Source organism: Zeus faber (genome assembly GCF_960531495.2).
Source record: "Zeus faber genome assembly, chromosome: 8".
NCBI classification, from domain to species: Eukaryota; Metazoa; Chordata; class Actinopteri; order Zeiformes; family Zeidae; genus Zeus; species Zeus faber.
The window spans coordinates 10,837,666-10,857,294 of NC_137195.1; the positions used below are offsets into that span (position 1 = coordinate 10,837,666).

At 49.7% G+C, this 19,629-nt stretch overlaps 1 protein-coding gene across 5 annotated transcripts in view; it reads right to left on the bottom strand.

Moving 5' to 3' along the window:
• Positions 1-18,938, bottom strand: part of creb5b (cAMP responsive element binding protein 5b) — a 44,950-nt gene extending 26,012 nt beyond the window's left edge. For 2 of the 5 annotated variants that reach the window (XM_080005233.1, XM_080005237.1), the window contains exons 1-5: positions 18,794-18,938; positions 10,055-10,132; positions 8,938-9,031; positions 7,426-7,547; positions 5,109-5,251 (exon numbers count right to left, since the gene is read on the bottom strand). In XM_080005233.1, the coding sequence (XP_079861359.1) occupies positions 5,109-5,251; positions 7,426-7,547; positions 8,938-9,031; positions 10,055-10,132; positions 18,794-18,847 (491 nt within the window). In that variant the 5' untranslated portion in view covers positions 18,848-18,938. Of the gene's footprint in view, positions 1-5,108; positions 5,252-7,425; positions 7,548-8,937; positions 9,032-10,054; positions 10,133-13,923; positions 14,003-14,286; positions 14,327-15,515; positions 15,561-18,793 lie in introns of those variants that run through there. The other 3 variants (XM_080005235.1, XM_080005234.1, XM_080005236.1) reach the window with 3 other exon arrangements.
• Between the last annotated feature and the right edge of the window lie 691 nt (positions 18,939-19,629).

Below are 19,629 nucleotides of genomic sequence, written 5' to 3' on the forward strand. Positions count from 1 at the left end.
CTCTCTACAATAAACTGGTGTATTTGCCGCATCGGAGGGCCCTGAAAACGCCACTCGGGTGGCGTGTGGCAGGCAGCACTGCCACAGCCTCACACGACACTCGTGTTCTCCAGTCACCTGGGGTCTCTGAGTTCCTCCTGTCCACCTTGTCCAAAAAGCCCTTGCCCATTCCCGCCTTTCTCTCCTCCGCCCTCCCCCCACGGCTCATTTCCTCTCCTTCCATACCCCCCCTGATCCCCTTCTTCCTCTCCTCCATCTACCTCTGATCCCCCGGTTCCACACTTCCTCGTCCTGTGATCCACCAGCTCCCCGGAGCTGAGTGTGAGTTGCTCGTGCAGGGGCCTGCATGTGTGGTGGCCCCGGGGCAGGGATGACACAGCCCCGCTGGAATGAGAGGGAACAGAGTCTGGGCGTTCCTCTCCAAATGCACTATTAAACCCTCTGCGGTACACAATGAGCTCATCTTAATTCAGGTCAGATGTACATCCTGCGCTTTCCTTCTTACTTTCTTTCTCTCTCTCTCTTTCTCTAATTAATAACACCGGACGACCTTACGTTTTTCTGTCTTCCTTCCTTTGTGCATATGCACGACTCCATCGGAGGTGTTTAACCAAACAGAGCCCACACAGGTTTCAAGTCCAGCCGCTGGATTAAGACACTGTCGAGGGGGGACGGGGACGGGGGCGTGAGGGCACCTCAGGCGCTCAGGGTGGACCTCCGTCCTTATCGCCACCCTCTCTATGCAATCTAACTATAAACAATAATAAGGGAAGTTTGGTTTAAATTTTAAGGGTCACAGCCGAGGTCACAGCTTGCCTATGGAAACAAAAAAAAAAACGTAGCTCTCTCCATTAAAATAAATCGTATGTTTGACACTTGTACAATGGCGGTGGAAATACAACATGGCCATTGTACAAAATGTTCAGAATAGGTGTTAATTATCTGAGAAATGAACAATTGTTTTAAACTTCGGTTGACTCCCAGTTTTCCTAGAGGGTATTGTACCTAGGTGTATTTTGTCATAATTCATCTTAATTCATTTACCATAATTTACCAATTTCTCACAATCCCTCCGCAAAACATTACATTTAGCAGACACTTTTATCCAAAGCGACTCACAATTATTCAAACACCGACAGACGCAGCCATCAGGAGGAATTAGGGGTTAAGGGTCTCGCTCAAGGACACTAAAGCATGCTAGCAGGAGGAGCCTGGGATCGAACCAGCAACCTTTAGATTACTAGACGACCAGCTCTACCTCCTGAGCTACCATCCCCAAAAGCTTCCTAACACCAGCTTCACCACGACCTGAGACGGGACGAGACGACTCCTTGAATGACAACGTGTGGTTTTGTGAAACATTAAAAACAAGTTCTATATCTGCCTACTTCCCCTCTCAGCCCCCAGGAAAAGACCTCAAGACGCGGCTGGCTCCGAGAGGTGTGAAAGTCTCTGACTATACCATAAACTCTATGCACCATGGAAACAAAATGTGCGGCCATGCCTCCCGTTACTCACAGCACGCCCTGTAATGCACTTTTGGCAAGGATTCAAACAAGAGAAAAAAAACAAAAAAAACATGACATTTGTGCACTGAGGAAGGGGCTTTGGGATGCCCGTGAATGTAAAATATCAGGACCAAGGAGATGATGAGGAGATTATCCCACGATAGTCCAAAGAAAAGGTTTTGTTCCATTCTAATATCCTGAAATGACTGCTATGAGCACGAAAGGCCGAGGCATAATGTCATTAATGAACCCGGCTGAATTGAGGTTGGTATTTGAGAGCCAATTCCTCGACTGATCCTGCAAAGAAGTGTTTCGTTTACAATGCCCACGTGCACCCACCCCCCCCTCCCCTATCTAGCTGCACTTTCCCTCTCGTGAGTCAGAAGGTTGAGGTCTCCCAAAAAATGTTGCATCTCCCATGGTAAGCATTGACTAACATGTTTAATTCTGACATAACTCAGAACCATCTGTCTCTGATTCCAAAGCGGAGAGCGTCCAGATCAGTGGGACGCCTCTTTTCCTTTGTATAATGATAGCTGTGACAGCGAGTTCGGCCGTGTTTTGCCCGTGGCTCGTTTTAACACTGGTTTGCGTCAGTTTTGGTCTCTAAGGCCCTTGTTTAGTTAGAGAGGGAGGGAGGGAGGGAGGACAGAGAGAGAGAGAGAGAGAGAGAGCGAGAGAGATTGAGAGAGCGTGATAGAGGGTGAGAGGGCGAGAGAGAGAGAGAGAGAGAGAGTGAGTGAGAGAGCGTAATAGAGGGTGAGAGGGCGAGAGAGAGAGAGAGAGAGAGAGAGAGAAGGGTGAGAGGGTGAGCGAGAGAGAGGGGGGTGGGGGTGGGGGGTGGGGGGAGTCCTTGGGTTTCACAGCTGCAAGCACAGCTCAATCCTTAAAGCAAATTGACTCGAGGAAAGCCAATCTTAATTGATTCCAAGCCTCAAAGCTCTTTAGTAAACATTATGGAGGAAAGAAAATGAATGACTTGTTATCCTAATATCCTAATTCACTGGATGCCCTGTGGTCAGTTAATCGGCGGAGAGATGAGAACCAGGAACGGCGATGGGACCTGGATGAAAGTGACTCGGCGGCGGTTGAGCAACTCCTCTCCGTGAGAACTCAGTGTGCTGGGTCTCCGCAAAAAAATGAATTACCTGAACCCTTCCGCTCTCGCCAGCGGAAAAAAAAAAAAACGCCTCTGAACCGGCACTTAAGTTTGGACGGTTAATCGTAAATATGCGCGGCAGGTTTTTCACACGCGGCGCGGAATTTCTTTTCCTAGACGTCCGCGGCTTTTGATGCACAACAGGGAATCGGAGGCATCACAGGGAACCTCTGCTTTGACCTCCGATAAACTGTCTCGCTGTTTGCCGACCTGGCCGGAGCCGGACCGGCCCCTGAAGGGGGGGTCTTGCCGCTCGGTAGGAAGTTCCTGCGGAGCGACCCCGCGCACAGACCCGCCGGTCACCCCTAATAGCTTCCTGTGGAGGCACCGCTCCTCAGCGGAGGGGTTTCCTCATCCCCGTTTCCCTGCTGATGTGAACTTTTCCGAAATCAACTCCAGCGCGCATCCACTCGGCCGCGCGGGGGTTTCCTTTTCACGTGGTAAGATTCCATCGCCCTGGCGACAAACAAAGGGCTCGGCGCGCGGCGCAGCCACGCTCCCGACGCGGCTCGGAAGGGAGAAGTGCTACAATCGGTGTGAGTCGCAGAGAGCTGCGGCCCGAGGCTTACACGCACACCGTTTAGTGGGAACCGACCAAAATGATCTGGGACCCAAAGCGGCCTCCGCGAGAGCCAGCGAGGGCCCCGGTCGGACGGTGGAGAGAGAGCTGGCGTCCGTCTGTCTTCGGTGACAGGTGAACTCAGGTGGAGCGGGCCCGGCAGTGATTGCCGCTTCTCTGGGAAGGGGGGGGGCGGGGATGAAATTCCACCCCCCGTCTCGGACAAAGAGCCCGTCGGGGTGTCAGTCAAGCTTAGAGTCCGGGGCCTCCCCATCCAATATTCACAAGCTGCTCCTCGAGCTGTAAAATCTAAACAGGACGACTGGGACACAGCGTCGGCCTTGAACCGAGCCCTCCCAAAACTCGATCGGCCCGGTTTGCACTGACACACCCATGGCGAGGGGAAAAAAGCAGAGAGAAAGAGCATAACAAGAGGGACGGCACAGGGTTTCCAGAACAGGTTCTATACGCGTTTGAATGGATTATGACACTTTGTTCTGATTGACAATGACCCCGGAAGAAATAATTTAACATTTATCTGGTCTCTCTTTGGGATAAACGGTCACATAAATCAAGAATTGAAAGGGGTGTGTGCGTGCGTGCGTGCGTGCGTGCGTGCGTACGCGTGTGTGTGTGTGCTAAACAATTTGCGAAGGTGAATCATGTAGAGTGAAGAGTTAAGGATAGTGACGAGTGAAGAAATTAGGAACAGAAACCAGATAAAAGTTTATGAAAGAAAAGCAGAAGTCACAAAAAGGGGGGTGGCGAAAAATACAGCGCTCTCAGACAAGTCCGACGACCACTCAGATCGGTAACAAGAATAAAAAAAATAATAATAATATTTACTCCAACATAATACAGCTTCCTGTCATTTCCTCCGCTGGCTCTGCATGCGCGGCACGGCGGCGAGAAGCGGCGGGAATAAAAAGGAATATTTGGCTGTGACCCCCATTCCCGTGCAAGCCAAAATAACTACTCTGAAACACGAGAGGCTAAACCCACGGCAAACGCGGTGGGCGCCGAGGCATCGGCGACGACCTCATCGCGCCCCGGGGACCCCCTCCCGGCACGCTCTGCCGCGGGACAATGCTGAATGGACGGCGCGACGCGGCACGACCGGGCCTCGCGCGCAACACTGACACCGCCTCGGAGCGTGCAGCGGGGGGACGCCGACCCGCGGACGGGGAGACAATGGCACCGGGCCGAGCCGGAGGCCGTCGCTGTACTCCAGCACTCCTTAATTCACAGACGCACTTCGAGGACGCCTTCGAACAGACAATCGGGCCATTGTCGGCTCACTACAGTCGGTCTACCGAGGTCTGACTCGAAAAGAAATTGCGAGGCGTATAATGGCGCGTAATAGAGGTGGAGAGGATGAAAAACATCAAAAAGCTTTCCACTACTATTCAGTCTACCCATGTTTTTTGGGGGGTTTTTTGCCTTTCTTTTTCCAGGTTAGCCTCATCGAGACCTGGCCAAGGAAGCAGCGGACAATGCTGCCGAGGAAGCGTAAAAGAAAAACGCGTAAAAACACGGCACATGAAACTACATATGCACAACGATTAAAAACAACATTCAGACCTTTAAAGGAGAGGAAGTCCAGACTTTAAAACCGTCTCTTTGAACGTATTCGAAGAGACGATCTCCTGCAGTATTGGGATGTTTCGCTGAAGGGCCAGGGAACCGGAAATCGTTTTGTCTTTTTTTGGGCCAAAACTCTGTTCACGCCGAAATGCAGATATCAGAGCGTGGGCCGTAGATATGGTTCGACCTTTGGGGGGGGGGGACAAAGCTGCATAACTAGTGTGGGAGTTTACCAAGTATGGCCTTATAAATATGAACACACGTGTCCGCCGGTGCCGGGACGGCGTTGGCGACTCACCCTATCTGTCTGTTGGTGGATGGAGCTTGTGTGATGACGGAGCTGGACTGGGGCGAGGGCAGGGCCTGCTGGATCACGATGCTGCTGTCGTGGTTGGACATTCTGGAGTGGGGCTGCTGGTGCTGGCCGTGCATGGAGATGCTCTGCGAGGGGAAGGAAAAAAAGGAAGACCGAGCGAATGAGGGCTTCCAGTCCCGTGTGATGATAAGAGTGCGCTTTTTGCCCAAAGAAGATCCACGATCGGCATGACTCAGGCTTTAAAAACGGCTCGGAGCGCCGAGAAGAATGGTAATGAGAAACGAAGCAAGCTATCATCAAATGGCTTTTCCTAAGTGTAGGTGGGGGGAAGAAGAAAAAACAAAAAATGTGTAATGAGAGTGTAATGAAGGCCAGATTTCCATTGTATTATTTACCCAGCAGGGTAGTTTGTTTATTTTCCCCTTGGTACAAGTAATGGCTAATAGATTTCAAAATAACATGGTAAGTCAAAATATATCCCTGAGCCTCGCTTACATGTTTTGGCTAGATGCACGGTTTTCATAGGTGTAATGTGAGACGAGCGGCCGGCAATGCGTAAACAGGGTTAAATAAATAGACTGAGGAGAAAACATACAGTATATGCATTTGTTTGTGTATGTTGTATAGATGCAATCAAGACTTGATTATTAATTGGACCTTCTACCACCTGAAAACGCCTGCTTACGAAAAACATAATTGCATTTTTTTTTTCCCCCTCCCTCTAATGAGACGTTGGACCGCATCATTTGAAACAAAGCTCCATATCTGTGTGTGTGTGTGTGTGTTTTTTTTTTCCGAGCCCCCGCGCTCCCAGGGTTTTTTTTTCGTGCCGGGACTTGCCTCCCGCTGACTAACAAAGAGCCTACCATCGTAAACCACGCCGGCTCGGGAGGCGAGACGCAGCTGACCCGGGCGCAGACGGGGCTCCGAGCCCGACCGCCGGCTTGCACGAGCGCCTCTCCAGACGTTAGATAAGCAGTCTGACTCGCGGTGATTTGCCCGGCGGCCCAGGTGACCCGGGCGGAGATGCTCCTGGGGGCGGATCCATAATGCATAAATGATCAACGCCTCGTCAGAGCTTTAGAGATTCTGCTGAGCTCACAACAGGGGCCGCGCGTGCGCGTGACCGCCTGTCTGGCAAAGTCGTGTAATGCCGTCACAAGTGTTGTCTCTCTCTCTCTCTCTCTCTCTCTCTCTCTCCGGGGTCGATCTTTGTGTCGGGGCGAGAAACGCGACTCCCTCGCTGGAGAGAGGGGGGCTGTAGAGCTCGAGGTGCCGGTGGAGAACCCGATCCCCTGCCTCCTCGCGGGCGGTGGGTGAGAAGCCTCCGCTTGTCGGCCCCGTCTGTGGCTGTCAACGAGACGGATTTGGACGCTGGGTGCGGTGTCCGGGACACAGGGACGGCCAGAGACAATACGTCCGACTGATCCGCGCGTCGGGGAAAAAAAAAAAAAAAAAAAGAGCGCTCACGTAAACGCGCAGATCTGCTTTTGACCATCAGCAGAGCGAACTGTGAGAATTTTTAGGTAGGAATGTTCGGCGGTACCAAAATAGCCAAGTGATTAAAAAAAAAAAAAAAAAAAAAAAAAAGGCTCGGCGCTCTGACAGAATTATTGACTCCGCTTCCTGCGCCAGGTATTAATGGCACGTTCGGACAAACAAAGCCGCAACATGCCTTGCGTTTATACTGTCTTCCTGCGCTGCGGAAGCCAACGAGGGCTGTTTCCAACGGGAGCGCGGAACAGTGTTTCAAGTTTCATGACAAAGCACATCAAAAGGCGAGTTTGTCGGTCGTAAAGTAAAACCGGCGTTGAACTTGACAGGTGGAATATGTTTAACAGGGAGGAGAGGTCATTTATCGCTCTGTGGGTTAAAAAAATACTGCGGCGAGGCAGCGCACCGGGCAGTGTTGAGCAATGAAAATAAATGCATTAAAAGCATTTGAAAAAGTATTTGTTGGGTAATACAAACTGTGTTTCTTCTCATTTATGCAGCGATGACCTTGCATCAACCACGGCATATACAGTACTTCCATTGCAACCAAAAAACGATAACCAATGTGGGCATGTTAAGTAGGCTACATGCATAGTTTGGTTGATTTGACCCTGAATGCCCCTTCGCTCCAAACGACGCGCAAGGAACTGGGGGGAAAAAAAAAAAAAGAGCGAAGGAAAACACAGATCCCCGGTATTTGGTATGGGATGTCCACTATGCAGCGTTTGCTGAAACTCCACCAAGAATTTTAATTTCAGTGCATCGCTAATCCCCCCCCCCCCCTCCGGCCGCGCCGCCACTCTACCTGCTTGTTGTCCTCCTCTTCCTGGGCTTTCCGGAACTCCTGCTCGATGGAGCAGTCGAGCTCGCTGAACAGCCCCACCTCCTCGCAGTTCTTCAAGAAGCGCGTCGGCGTCGGCGTCTGGTCTAGAATTCAAGCAGCGGGACACAAAGTCGACTTTGAGGAGAAAAGAAAACCCCGGCCGCGACACGGCGTCACGTGTTCCGTCACAGAGTGCGGATGCTGTGCATTCCGTGGCGTGTGAGGTATCAACCGGCGCAGAGAGTCTTTTTGAACTGATCGAGTTTTACGAGTAATAGAGCATTACACTCCCGGTGTGAGATAGAGACAGTCTCCTTGACAGCTTTTGCTCTTAACAAAGTCCAGACCCCACCTACCGAGTGGGTCCCGTTTGTTTGGCTCCGCCGAGGCCATGGGATCCAACTTGACTTTTTCTTTTTTTTTGGGGGGGGTTAGTGCAGATCAAATTTCAGACAGTTAAAGGTGATTTTAGGATCAAGCCTGTTTCAAAGACTAAAAGCATACTCCATCGTCTGTTTATCCATTCTGGCTAGACCGGGGATTGACTTAAACCTTGGGCATGACCTGTGCACCCCAAATACAGTTCTTGCCCGAAATAGAATTTCTGGGCCATGAGCTTATATCAATCATTACCAAAAAATAAAAATAAAAATAAAAAAATAACACAGAAAGAGGTTAACGTCCACTTTCAGATACGGACCGGTACTCGATGGCATTAAAGACTTGATGCCACAGCAGTGGACGTTTTATTTGGTTTATGGCGCTAACACGCGCGAAAAAACCCGTTTACCAGGCAGAGCTGATGTGAGTGAGCGGCGGGGGGGATGGGGACGATGACTGATAACCCTCCACTCTGTCGCCCGTCGCAGTCCAAGGTCTCGGCGAGAGAAATGCCCCGGGTTGTAACTCAGATAACGAGGGATAAGGACACTCGGCCTAGAAAAACCCGATCCCGCCGTCCTGCCGGTTGTAAATAATAAACAAGACGCAATCCGGACGGCGCGGCTGAGGCGGCGACACGCGCGCGTCCGGAGCCGCTGGAATTATGGCCTCGGCCTCGGGGTGACGGTCGGTGTACGCCATCGATAACTGTGTGTGTCCCCCCCCCCCTCCATTTTTGGAGGAGGGGGGGGGGTGGATCGGGGTGTCGCCCTGTGTCCCCGGTTAAATCCCCAAACACACCATCACTCATACAGTACATTCTGTGGGTGAGCTCTGGAGATGGGAGGAAGTCAGAGTGTAAAACAACAGGGCTGGACAGACCAGAGGTGCCCCGCCTTTTAATTTGCGCGACAATGCCGCGATCATCTGGCTCATAAACAACTGGAACAGACGCCTCGTAGATGTTTCTCCTCTTACACATGTCTGTCCGGGGGTGACTCAACGCAGCACACACCTGAAAAGGAGCTTGCAGCGCGTGTGTGTGTGTGTGTGTGTGTGTGTGTGACGTAGCGGAGGAGTGAGCTTCTGTGCCGGTGCGGGTGAGACACCCACCTGACAGCATGTTGTCGTTCTTTATGGAGGGGAACTTCAGCGTCATCTCATGCTTGTGTCGGTGGATCATCAGATGGTCCTCGGTGGGAAATCGCTGCCGTGTCCGCACGTGGCCAAAAAAAAAAAAAAAAAAAAAAAAGAAAGAAAGGGAAATAAATGTTCTGTGAGCCTTTTATGTCTCTTTTAGAACACACGCCTCCAAATACCTCCACCGCTTCCAGGATCGCTCGATGACGACCTGAATTTCGAGAGCAGTAATTCCAAACCTCACAGCCATGACAGTGAGTCCATTGAAAAGGGCCCTAAAATATTGCGAGGATTATTCTGAGGATTATCGAGAGAAATTGTTTGAAGACTAATCAGACAAATAATTCTATTCTATTCTCATAATTCTAGGCAATAATTCTGGAAAAATAGCGAGTGGCAATCGTTCGCTGAGGAATGATCGTGAAGATCAAACTCACTGACCCTAAACTGAAATTCAGTTTAATATTTACTTATTTTTATGAAATGCACTTGATTTGCTTTTTTATTATTACTGTTTGATTGCCTTCTATTAATGTGCAGCACTTTGAGTTGCATGTTGCGTATGAAAGGTGGTGTACAAATAAAGATTAAAATTATTATTATTATTGCTGTGGTTAACAAAAATGAAAAAAAAAAATAATAATAATAATATTAATAGAAAATAATAAAAAACAATTAAAATAATCCTTTTTCGTCCTTCCTTGGTATTGACTTCATAAAACTTTTTTCGGTTACACCTGCAGCTTTATTTACAGCGCGCCTTTCACTCAGTTCCGCACTATTCAGTTTCTGCTTTCTGACCCAGGTGGTGTGCGACTCCTCGGGCCACTTCAGCCTCCTCAAGGGTCAGATTACAGGCCCACACACACTCACATGTATTCCCTCGCTCACACACACACACACACACGCGCGCGCAGGCACACACACACACACGCACACACACGCACACGCACACGCGCAGGCACACACACACACGCGCGCAGGCACTCACGCACACACACACAGGCACACAGGCACACAGGCACACACACACACACACACACACACACACACACACACGCTTGGTGTGGTCCTGTCCCGACACACTCACCTGAGAACATCCAGGAGCGCTGCACACAAACGGCCTTTCCTGCTCTGAGTTCATCACTCCAGTCGGCTCCTCATAAAACTACAAACAAAGGGGAAAGAGGAAAACAAGGAGGGGAAGTCGATCACTCCGGTTTACCCGCGAGCGCAGCAGCAGAAAAATACGCCGCTTCTCACAGTGTCATTCTGGGTGGAAGGCTGCCACTGCACCTGAAAATATCTGGACGGGTTGTTTTAAGTCTACATAAGAGCGTATTCCCCACCCTGCGGGGATCCGTGGAAGTGACATCATGGTTTAAGTTTCGCCGTTTTTTTGTTTGTTTTTTTTGGAAAGGTCCAGAAATGGGTGGCGTGATAATTATACACAGCTTATTTGGCGCTCTTCGCACACTGGTCCCCAACATTAAGTAATTGTTTTCTCCATATAGGCGGTAAGTTGTTGCAGAGGTTTTTGGGATTTGAACGTTGGTTTGATTTTCTGAGGTCCAGGAATAGGGCGTGTAATAATTATCTCCACACACTGGGCCCAACACTATGTCATCTTTACTCGACGTCGCCCATATAGGTCTTTGGTCTTTGGTCGGCTGTGAAAAAAAAAAAAAAAAAGACAACAACAATGAAAGTGCACGGCTCTTATATTTGAAAAGAGTGTTTCACGTTATCTGTGATCCTTATCCTATCCGTTGTAAATAGAAAATGCACGTTCTCTTATTCGGTGAAGCAGCGAGATCGGCGTTGAGGCGAACGACAACAACAAAAAAGCAACAGGTCAATCTAATCTAGCGAGAATTGATAAAAGGGATTATTGAATGGGGGTTTTACATTTGTCGCGCGTTTAAATCGGGGCGACAAGAAGGGGAAGTGGAAGTGAGGCGGCGGTGCACCGGACACACAGATACCATCGGGGCCAAAGAGGTTCTGATCTCCACCTCATCGAATGAGAAGTACGTTTTTGGTTCTGTGTGACAACTCCTACACGTAACGGGTGCTTTCGCCCTCGAATCGTGCTTCGGGCGCCAGTATTATTTTGTATTTCTGTGGCATTACCCCGTAAAGTAATGCTCCTCGGTACAAACTCTGAGCCGCTTGGCCGCGTCCGGCGCTTCCACGCCTCACGTCAAGTATGAAATGGCTTTGTTAGTCACGGTTATTTGTTTAACAATTGAGATAAAGAATAAAGTCCCCCCCCGCCCGGGAGTGAGAAATGCCCAGCGCTTGCACTCCGCTGTAATTTGAAACCGGTGAAAAAAGGCACGCGGCAGATTTTATGCTTTTATGAAAGTCCACAAACACTGTAAATCCAAACGTGCGCCCGACATCCGCACATAGACTCCTGCAACGTCACAAGAGCAGGTATTCTCATTTTGTTTTTAGCTTTAAAGGATTTATAAATATAAAAAATTCATATTCTCGACGCTGAGTTTTATTTTAGTGCTATTCAAAGACACTGCATGACATTTCTTTCTTTTCGGTTAAGTCATAAGGAATAAAACATGAAGTTATAAAATATATTACACAGAGGTGTCCAGAGGCGTATATGCAGTTTGCAACTTATTTTGAAGTTATTGAATATCTGGGGGAAAAAAAAAATCTGCGTTATTGTGGGGTTTTTTTGCGGGGGGGGGGGGGTTACACCTCATGGTCCTGTCGATGACATCTTTTTAGAGAGATACGTGACTAAACCCAGTACACCCCTGTGTTATGGTCACCATAACACGCATCTCAAGGAAGATACACACATGTCCATGTGTGTATCTGGTAATTAGAAATAATTTAAATACTTCAGCAGCTTCGCGATTTTACTGCTGTTTGACCTGTCAAAGCATCGCCAACTAGGATGAATTAGCAAAAAAATGTGTAGATTTTTCAAGTCGACCACTCATTTGTTCACTAGGCATTTTAAAGGTCGTAAATAATCAGATAATTACCCCCGTGCACATGTTGAGGCGGAGACCAGCAGCACAGACATCCACATTGTGTTATCATCGCTGTGCTTTTGGTGGTGGGCGCAACTTCTATTTTCAGTGCAATGAAACCATGCAATCGTCAGATGTCAAAACCGTCAGGCACGCGCACGTGCACACACACACACACACACACACACACACACACACACACACACACACACACACACACACACACACACACTCTCTGACTCACTAGCCTGTGACAAGTATGGATTTATAGGTATTGAAATGCACCAGAAATGCAAATCAAGCCAGGTGCACATGGCCCCTAAAGTCTCAAAGTGCAAGACAAATATTATTCTCAGGGATCATTTGTCAACATCCAGCCGAGATAAGGCCTCAGGTGGGGACTGATAAACTCAGAAAAAAATTAAAAATGGGGAAAAGGGAAGAACCCTCGAGAAGGTCTACAAAGAGGGGTCTGAGTGCCAATTGGGCAGCACCTACAGCACACTTAGTTCCTGCACTTTCCGTTAGCAGCAGCATAGTAAAACCAGTGTAGGCATCAATTCAGGCAAACCTTATTTCTTTCTCCAGCAGGAATGTGTTTGTGCACCCGCGATATACTCGTGTGTGTGTGTGCGCGCGCGCGTGTGTTTTTTTGAGTGCAACAGACTATTTCCTCAAGCACAGTGAAAACACGGGAATATTTTGTTATGCGGCGGTGTTGTTTTCCTAACAAGCTATACTTCATGAGCGAGCCTGCACCCGGGGTCTGGACAGGGTCTCTCTGTCACAGGGCGGAGGGCCCTGCTTCTCTTTCTTTCACCAGCTCGCTCCGTCCTCTCCGACGAGCCTGCTCACCTGCCGCTCTGTTTTGACACAACAAAACCTCAAAGGGGCGACGCACTGGGGCCCAAATTCCAATGCGGGCAACCCTTTTTTTTTTTTTTTTTTTTCGGTGGGGGGGGGGGGGGTTGAGACCCTGAGCGCTAATAAAACCACTGTTTTCATTTCCATCCTGTACATAAACTGCTGACGCTGTCAATATTGACAACACCTCATTAACTGAGTCCTCGGGGCGATAATGTTGTATGAATTTTAACTTTGTTTGTTGAAGTGACATCTATGTGCTCATGGTAGATATTATATACATGTTTAAAAAGATCCAATGGACAAAATATATACTGTATATTTTCCTTACTTTCATTCCTCTTTCTATAATAGGCCCCTATCATATTTAGCCGGAAATTCTAACCATATGACACATAAAACATCGAAACACATGGACTGTGTGTGTACCTCTGTGGATTATCCAATATCTTTCACACTTTAAATTATCAGCACTCAACACCGTTTCCTTGGAAGGGGCGCTTGGCTCTCATTTGACATAGATGTTTTAGTTTAGCGGAGGAAATTTGGTTACACTTTACATTAACTAAATCCCGATGTGAGATGTGGAGAAGGATTAGGGGTCGGAGTTCGATTTCAAGAGGGTCTGGGGAGGAATTCTCCAGGTAGGTCACATATTCGAATTTGAACAATATGGCGGGGGAAAGCGCTCGGAGGGGTGGGGTGGGGTGGGTTCGGGGGTGGGGGGTTGGGGGGGGTTTACAGCAGGGGTTACACAAGGCACGGCCAAACTCAAATCTCCGGCGGTGTGGCCGGGGGTTTTTCGACAGCGAAAGGCTCAGGGTGGGATCGCGGAGACCCCCGAGGCCCGGAGCGCGGCTCTCCCAGACAGCGTGTGTTGAGGACCCCAAACCCAAGGCATGACAAGGCTCTCGGCTGGAGTCGGTCCACGTCCCCCCCCCCCCCGCGTTGTGTCGGGTGACGGGGAGGGGGGGGGGGGGGCGGCCGCCATCGCTCCGCCGATAACTCTTTCACACATGACATTCGCCCGTCACTAGAAATACAAAAGCGAATCACACTGCAGTTTGCAACAAGTCTCATGAATTATATTTACCATCGAGGAGCGGGCTCTCAAAACCATGGAGTCACTCTTTAGAGCCAGTTTATGGGTCCTTAATTCCAAAAGTTATCGTCTAAGGAAAAATGATTGCATGGGATATCTCATTATATGACATAACACTTCAGAAGGTTATCAGAGTAGAATTTATATCAACACTTTTATTTCTGCTTTGACAAAGTTACTTTAGCAGGGAATAGCTTTATACTATACACAGTACATACAACTACACAGAACTATCATATTTCTAGGTGACATAAACATTTTTAGCAATATTTATTATCCTGTTTCAATTTTTTTTTTTTTTTAATAACTATGCATCACAAGCCATTTCAACGTTTTCCACAAAATATGTTTTACCTCATTAGGAAAACAGTAATGTGCATGGTGTCAACAGAACCTCCTGCTAAAAAAAGCATTATGATTGTTGCTGCTGCTGTTACAATTTTTTTATTAGTATTATTATAATTATCAGACATCCCGCCCCAATCTAGTTGTAAAGCAATTGCAACTTTTTTTTTTCATCAACAGCATCTCTACCATTAAAGTGTCACACCAGCAATAAATACAAGAAAAACGATGTCAACAAAGACAGGCCCTTTAATCCACGGGATAAACATCCAATTAGTGGGAAACAAGTGTTGACACCGAAACAAAAGCAGCGGGAGCCCGTGCATGCGAAGCGCGGTGACGGTGGAGAATTATAAACGTTAAAAGCTCTTTTTTTTTTTCTCGAGCCGTTGCCACCTCGTCCGCCCCGTCAGCAGCTCCCCAAAAGCCCCAAACGTCTCGGATGGACCGGCCTGCACAATGACGTCATGCCGCTTATAATCTTCAATTCATCAACGGGAATAAAAAATAAATAAAGAAAAACAAGGGGCAACGTGAATCATTATTCGCACTGATATTAAACGGTTTGTACGCGTGACACTTATGGTGTCGTTTTTTTTTGGGGGGGGGGGGGGGGTTGGGGGGTGATGGCCACGCTCCCACGCGCGGAGAGACGCCGGGTCGCCTGTCCCGGGACGGGACACGATGGGTGAGAATCTTTCCTGTTCTCCATCGTGAGCCGTGTCGCCGTGGCGGTGGGACTCGCGTGACAGCCCGGGGTTTTCTCTTTTTTTTTTTTTGGTGCCCACCCACTCACCCACGCATACGGGCTCGCGCTCCGGACGCATTCCTGTGGACCTCCGTCTGACAGGGCGCGAGCCGCCGAGCCGCGCGAGCCGCACTTGACTCCCCGCACCGCACCGCGCGCCGCGCCGCTCCGCCCCGCGGGGGGCTGCGCGCGGGGCGGACGGGCTTCCACGCGGCGCGTTGTCGTCGCGGCGACCCGCGTGCAGCCCTTTGGAAATAAGCGTCTAAATCGCAATCTCCGCAAAGCCCCCCCCCCCCCCCCCCCCCCCCGAAAAAGAAAAATCGAGGACCTACGGTTCTCGGCGGTGGAAACGAGCTGTTGCACGAAAGAGAAGGAGGAAAACAAAAAAACACACACGCGCGCACGAAAAAGTCACGATAAACGACGTAAAAACTACGGGGAACAAGTCTGCAGCTGCACGTGCAGAAGCGCGGAATAACTTTGAACTTACCAAACAATTGTAGAAAATGTGAAGTAGCCTCTCGGAAGAAACCACGTTGGACTGAGGAAAGATTACAATACGATCTATTTAGAGAAGCATAACGTCACCCTCGGGTGACGTCACGTGGGATTCCTGAACTTCTAAATCATTGTGGTGCGCTTGGAGGCGGCGCGAGCAAGCACACACGCGCGCGCGCGCACATACGTATGCATACGCACGCACGTGCACATACGCGCCGACGCACGCGCGCACATACACGCGCACGGACGCACACACTCGACCGGACGCGGGGTGGGTGTGGCGCGCGCCACGCGCGCCACTGTTGACTAATTAGCTCTGCAAAGGATCCTCTTTCAATTAACTTTCAACGATTTTATGAAGCGACATGACGGAGTGTTTTAATCAACAAAAGGACAATCAGTGTAAGTAGGTGTACAAGCGGAGGGCTGCGTTCTGTGCGATTCACCTGCAAAACGACACCTTCATTTCAAAATTCTAAAATAATGCAGAATAAACACTGGACTATGGAAACGAATGATCGTGGTCAAACTTTTTGTAATTATTGTCCGTGAGTGTCCAAACAGAGGGCTGTGTTTAGTGTGATTTACTTTGAAAAATCACCAGTGGTGGAAGAAGTACTCGGACGTTTTTCTGAAGTTAAAGTGCAAATACCCTGACACAAATATACTTGAGTAAAAGTGAAAGTACCACATTGACTTGCATACTTGCATGTCATTAAAGTATTAAAAGTAAAAGTGACCTGATATAAGAGACTCTGGTATAAGAGACTATGCAACATAAAGTGCCACGCAGAACAGTGCTCATGCAGATCCTGATTACGTTTATCAATAAAATGCTTACTTATATTTACATTACTTACTTAGTTATAGTGACTTACTGTATATACTTTTGACAAATAAAGATACATTTGAAAAAAAAAACCACAAACAAACATGTAACGTGACTGTGTTAAAAACGTCGCGGAGTTAAAAAAGTACAGATATTTGCTTTGAAACGCGGTGCGGTAAATGTCGAAACTCCCCGAAACAGAACGCACTCGAGTAAGTCGAGATTAACTAATTAATTAAGCTACAGCAATGGCATTGCAAAACCACAACTTCCTTTCAGAGTCTAGACTACACATCGAGGCGCGGCGCAAAACACCGGAACGTCGCCATGGATGACGGCGCGCAAGCTCGGGGCGCGGCACGCCAGGTCACACGCCGCTCCACTAGTCAGATTCCGTCCTCTCGTCATCCCTTTCTCCCCGCCTGCCCCCCGACGCGCCCGTCGCGGGGGAGGTAAGGAGGTGAGCGGCGCAGGGGGCCCGTCGGGTCACGGGGGGAAGGGGGGGGGGAGGGCGGTTAAGTGAGGCGGGGGGCCCCCGGCGGCAGCGTCTCCATGGCGCAGGCGCCGCGGCCCCAGGTAAGGTTTTATGTGCAGACGTCAGAAAAAGCGCCGCAATCCGGGGGGCTGGGGCGCGGCAGATATACACGCCGATCGCGGCAGACGGGCGTTTATCTTGCGCCGACTCCTCTGACGTTTTGATCGGGGGGGGGGGGACGGGACGTATTTCTCAGTGATGCATATTTCACCGGAGCTGCTGGGGGGGGGGGGGGTGTGCCGGAGCCTCAGCATGCATAAAACATTTTTTTTTTTTTTCGGAGGACCGAAATCCAGAATGGCAATGACAAAAGGCGTTCTGCGACGCGCCTCGAGCTCCTCCATCTTTGTTCGCCCAGATGTTTTCGGGGGCACGCAATGCCTGACTCCCGCCGCCCCCCCCCCCCCTACCCGCAGTGTTTGGGTTTATCATTCTATTTCACCAGAACCCAGCCACCACCCCCTCCCCCTCCCCCCACCACATCCAACAGAAGATATGGCTTGTCGATATGATACTTTCCACATGCACTAACCGGGTTTTCCCAGCGAAACCCGCGATGCCACGGCTGACTCCTCTGCGCACATGTGTGAGCCATCCCATCGACGAAACGTCCGCCCGGGCCGCGGCACATTAGAGGGAGATTTAAACAGCTGCGACGGCAGTAACCGCGCGGGGTTGGAGCGCTGCGTGACCTGCTGGTGCCGACTGGCCGCCATTTCTTAGGGCCACAGACACCGGGACTGAAGCTTTTCCTGGGCTCCAGGGATTAATGACTCCTGGTGCAGGGGAGAGATGTTTACCACCGGCCCGCACCGCTCCACCAGACGCAATAAGAGCTCTGTCACTGAAACAATAACGTGGTCTGAAAAGTGCCCATAACTCAGAGCTTCTCCGCCTCTGTCTTTTAACCAGAGCTTTAATCAACGTTTATGACATCCTTTTGTCTCTTTATTGCCAATATATTTCCCAACCAATCCAAACATTATGTTCCCAGAGGACTCGACTATTAACGCTGGAAAGAGCTGATACAGTTTGGGTCATTGACCCCCACTAAAGCAGATTTGATCTATATTATACTAAACCTTTTACCCGTATCCCCTTCCCGCAGCGCTTTTGAGTGAAAATCACCTTGAAAAGAGGGGAATGTATTAGGTGACAGCTTGTTGGAGCATGTGCAAAATAATGAGAAGACATGGAAAACTCTACTGGGTTTGTTTTTTTTGTGTGCTAGAAATCCAATTTAGATTCCAAAAAAAAAAAAGAAACTTGGTCATCGTCGCACTTTTGGGGGCAACCGTGGAAGACGGAAGCCGGCGTGTCCGTTTGACCCTTGCAGGTGGACGGAAAAACGTCACCGCCTCGCATCAAACGGCTTTGTTTTCCACGGGCGCGAGCGGAGACGTTCGCGCCCCGCGGGGAGGGAAAAGGTCGAAGTGGCCGGGACTTTCGAGGAAACGCGGGGCGGCTCGGCGGGACGGGCGAGGCGGCGTCTTGTCCCTCGCTCAGCCTCGGCAAACAGATCATTTTACCCGTCGCCGGGGGAGCCCGGTCGCACACCGTCGACACCTTCGGCCAAAGGCGACGGCGAAGAAAAAACATTTTGGAGTTTGAATGAAAGAAGAGGTTTTGTCGGAAAAAAGAAAAGTGTGTATGACGCAGTAATCCCGTTTGTTCTGAGTTTGTCTCTTCCTCCGCAAGGCGACGACACATTTTGTGCAGAGAATGACCTGGACGTGGGTCACATCACTGTCCGGTGGTTTTCAAACAGTTCAATTCGCCTGCTTATGTTCTGGGTGGTGATAAACCCGCGCCAACCGGCGAGACCACCGCCCGTCCGAGACGGTGCAGTAGTCCACATCAGAAAAAAAAAACCGAACGAAACTCCAAAGACTCTACCTCTTACCTGCAGCTCTGTGAGAACCGGTTCACCCCCTGCGTAGTACGTCAGTCTCCACATGGAGGTTGCAACGCCCCGTTCGGTCAACCTCTGGCCGCGGGGATGTCACCGACGCATCTGTCGCCTCATCTCCTATCGCCAAACGCATCTGTTACCTCATCTCCTTTAACCGACCGTAATGAACGACGAGGGGGCCGTGACGGGTCGCAGCCTCGCCCCGTCAAGGACGGCCGTCGGTAAATAAACGGAGGACGGACCGTGTCAACATTTCGAGGGGAGGCATTTTCATTCCCGCTTAAATCGAGGGGCTGCGTATGATGTAATCCCCCTTTTTTACAGTAATATCCCACACCGCTTTCCAGCGGCGTTGGAAAAATGACTTTAGCAGCACTGTTGGTGCTTTGATGCGAGGGCTGGGCCGGGCCCTGCGAGGACCTGACGCCACCGGGCAGGGGCCCAAGGCCGCTCCCCTGGCCAACGGGGCCCGGACACGTGACGAGAAAGTGACGGGGGAGACGAGCCGGGTTTTAGCGGGCGGGTGGAAAAGCGGAATGGAAAAAAAGGAGCGGGCGTTCGAGACAGTTTACCTTTTCTTCGGCGGTAACCTCAAGCATATAAAATATGGGAATATTTCACAACTAAATTCTGTCAATAATGACTCCCCCCCCCCTTCTACCTTGTTTATTGTTTCTTATGAAAGCCTCCTGTTTGGCTTGGAATAAGCAGCATAACATTAGACATTCTCTGTCAGCTGAGAAAATAGCGAGTGTATAGTATATACTTATAGTATAGTAAATAGTACTGTAATCCTTGGCATGATTATAGCATATAGCATATATAAT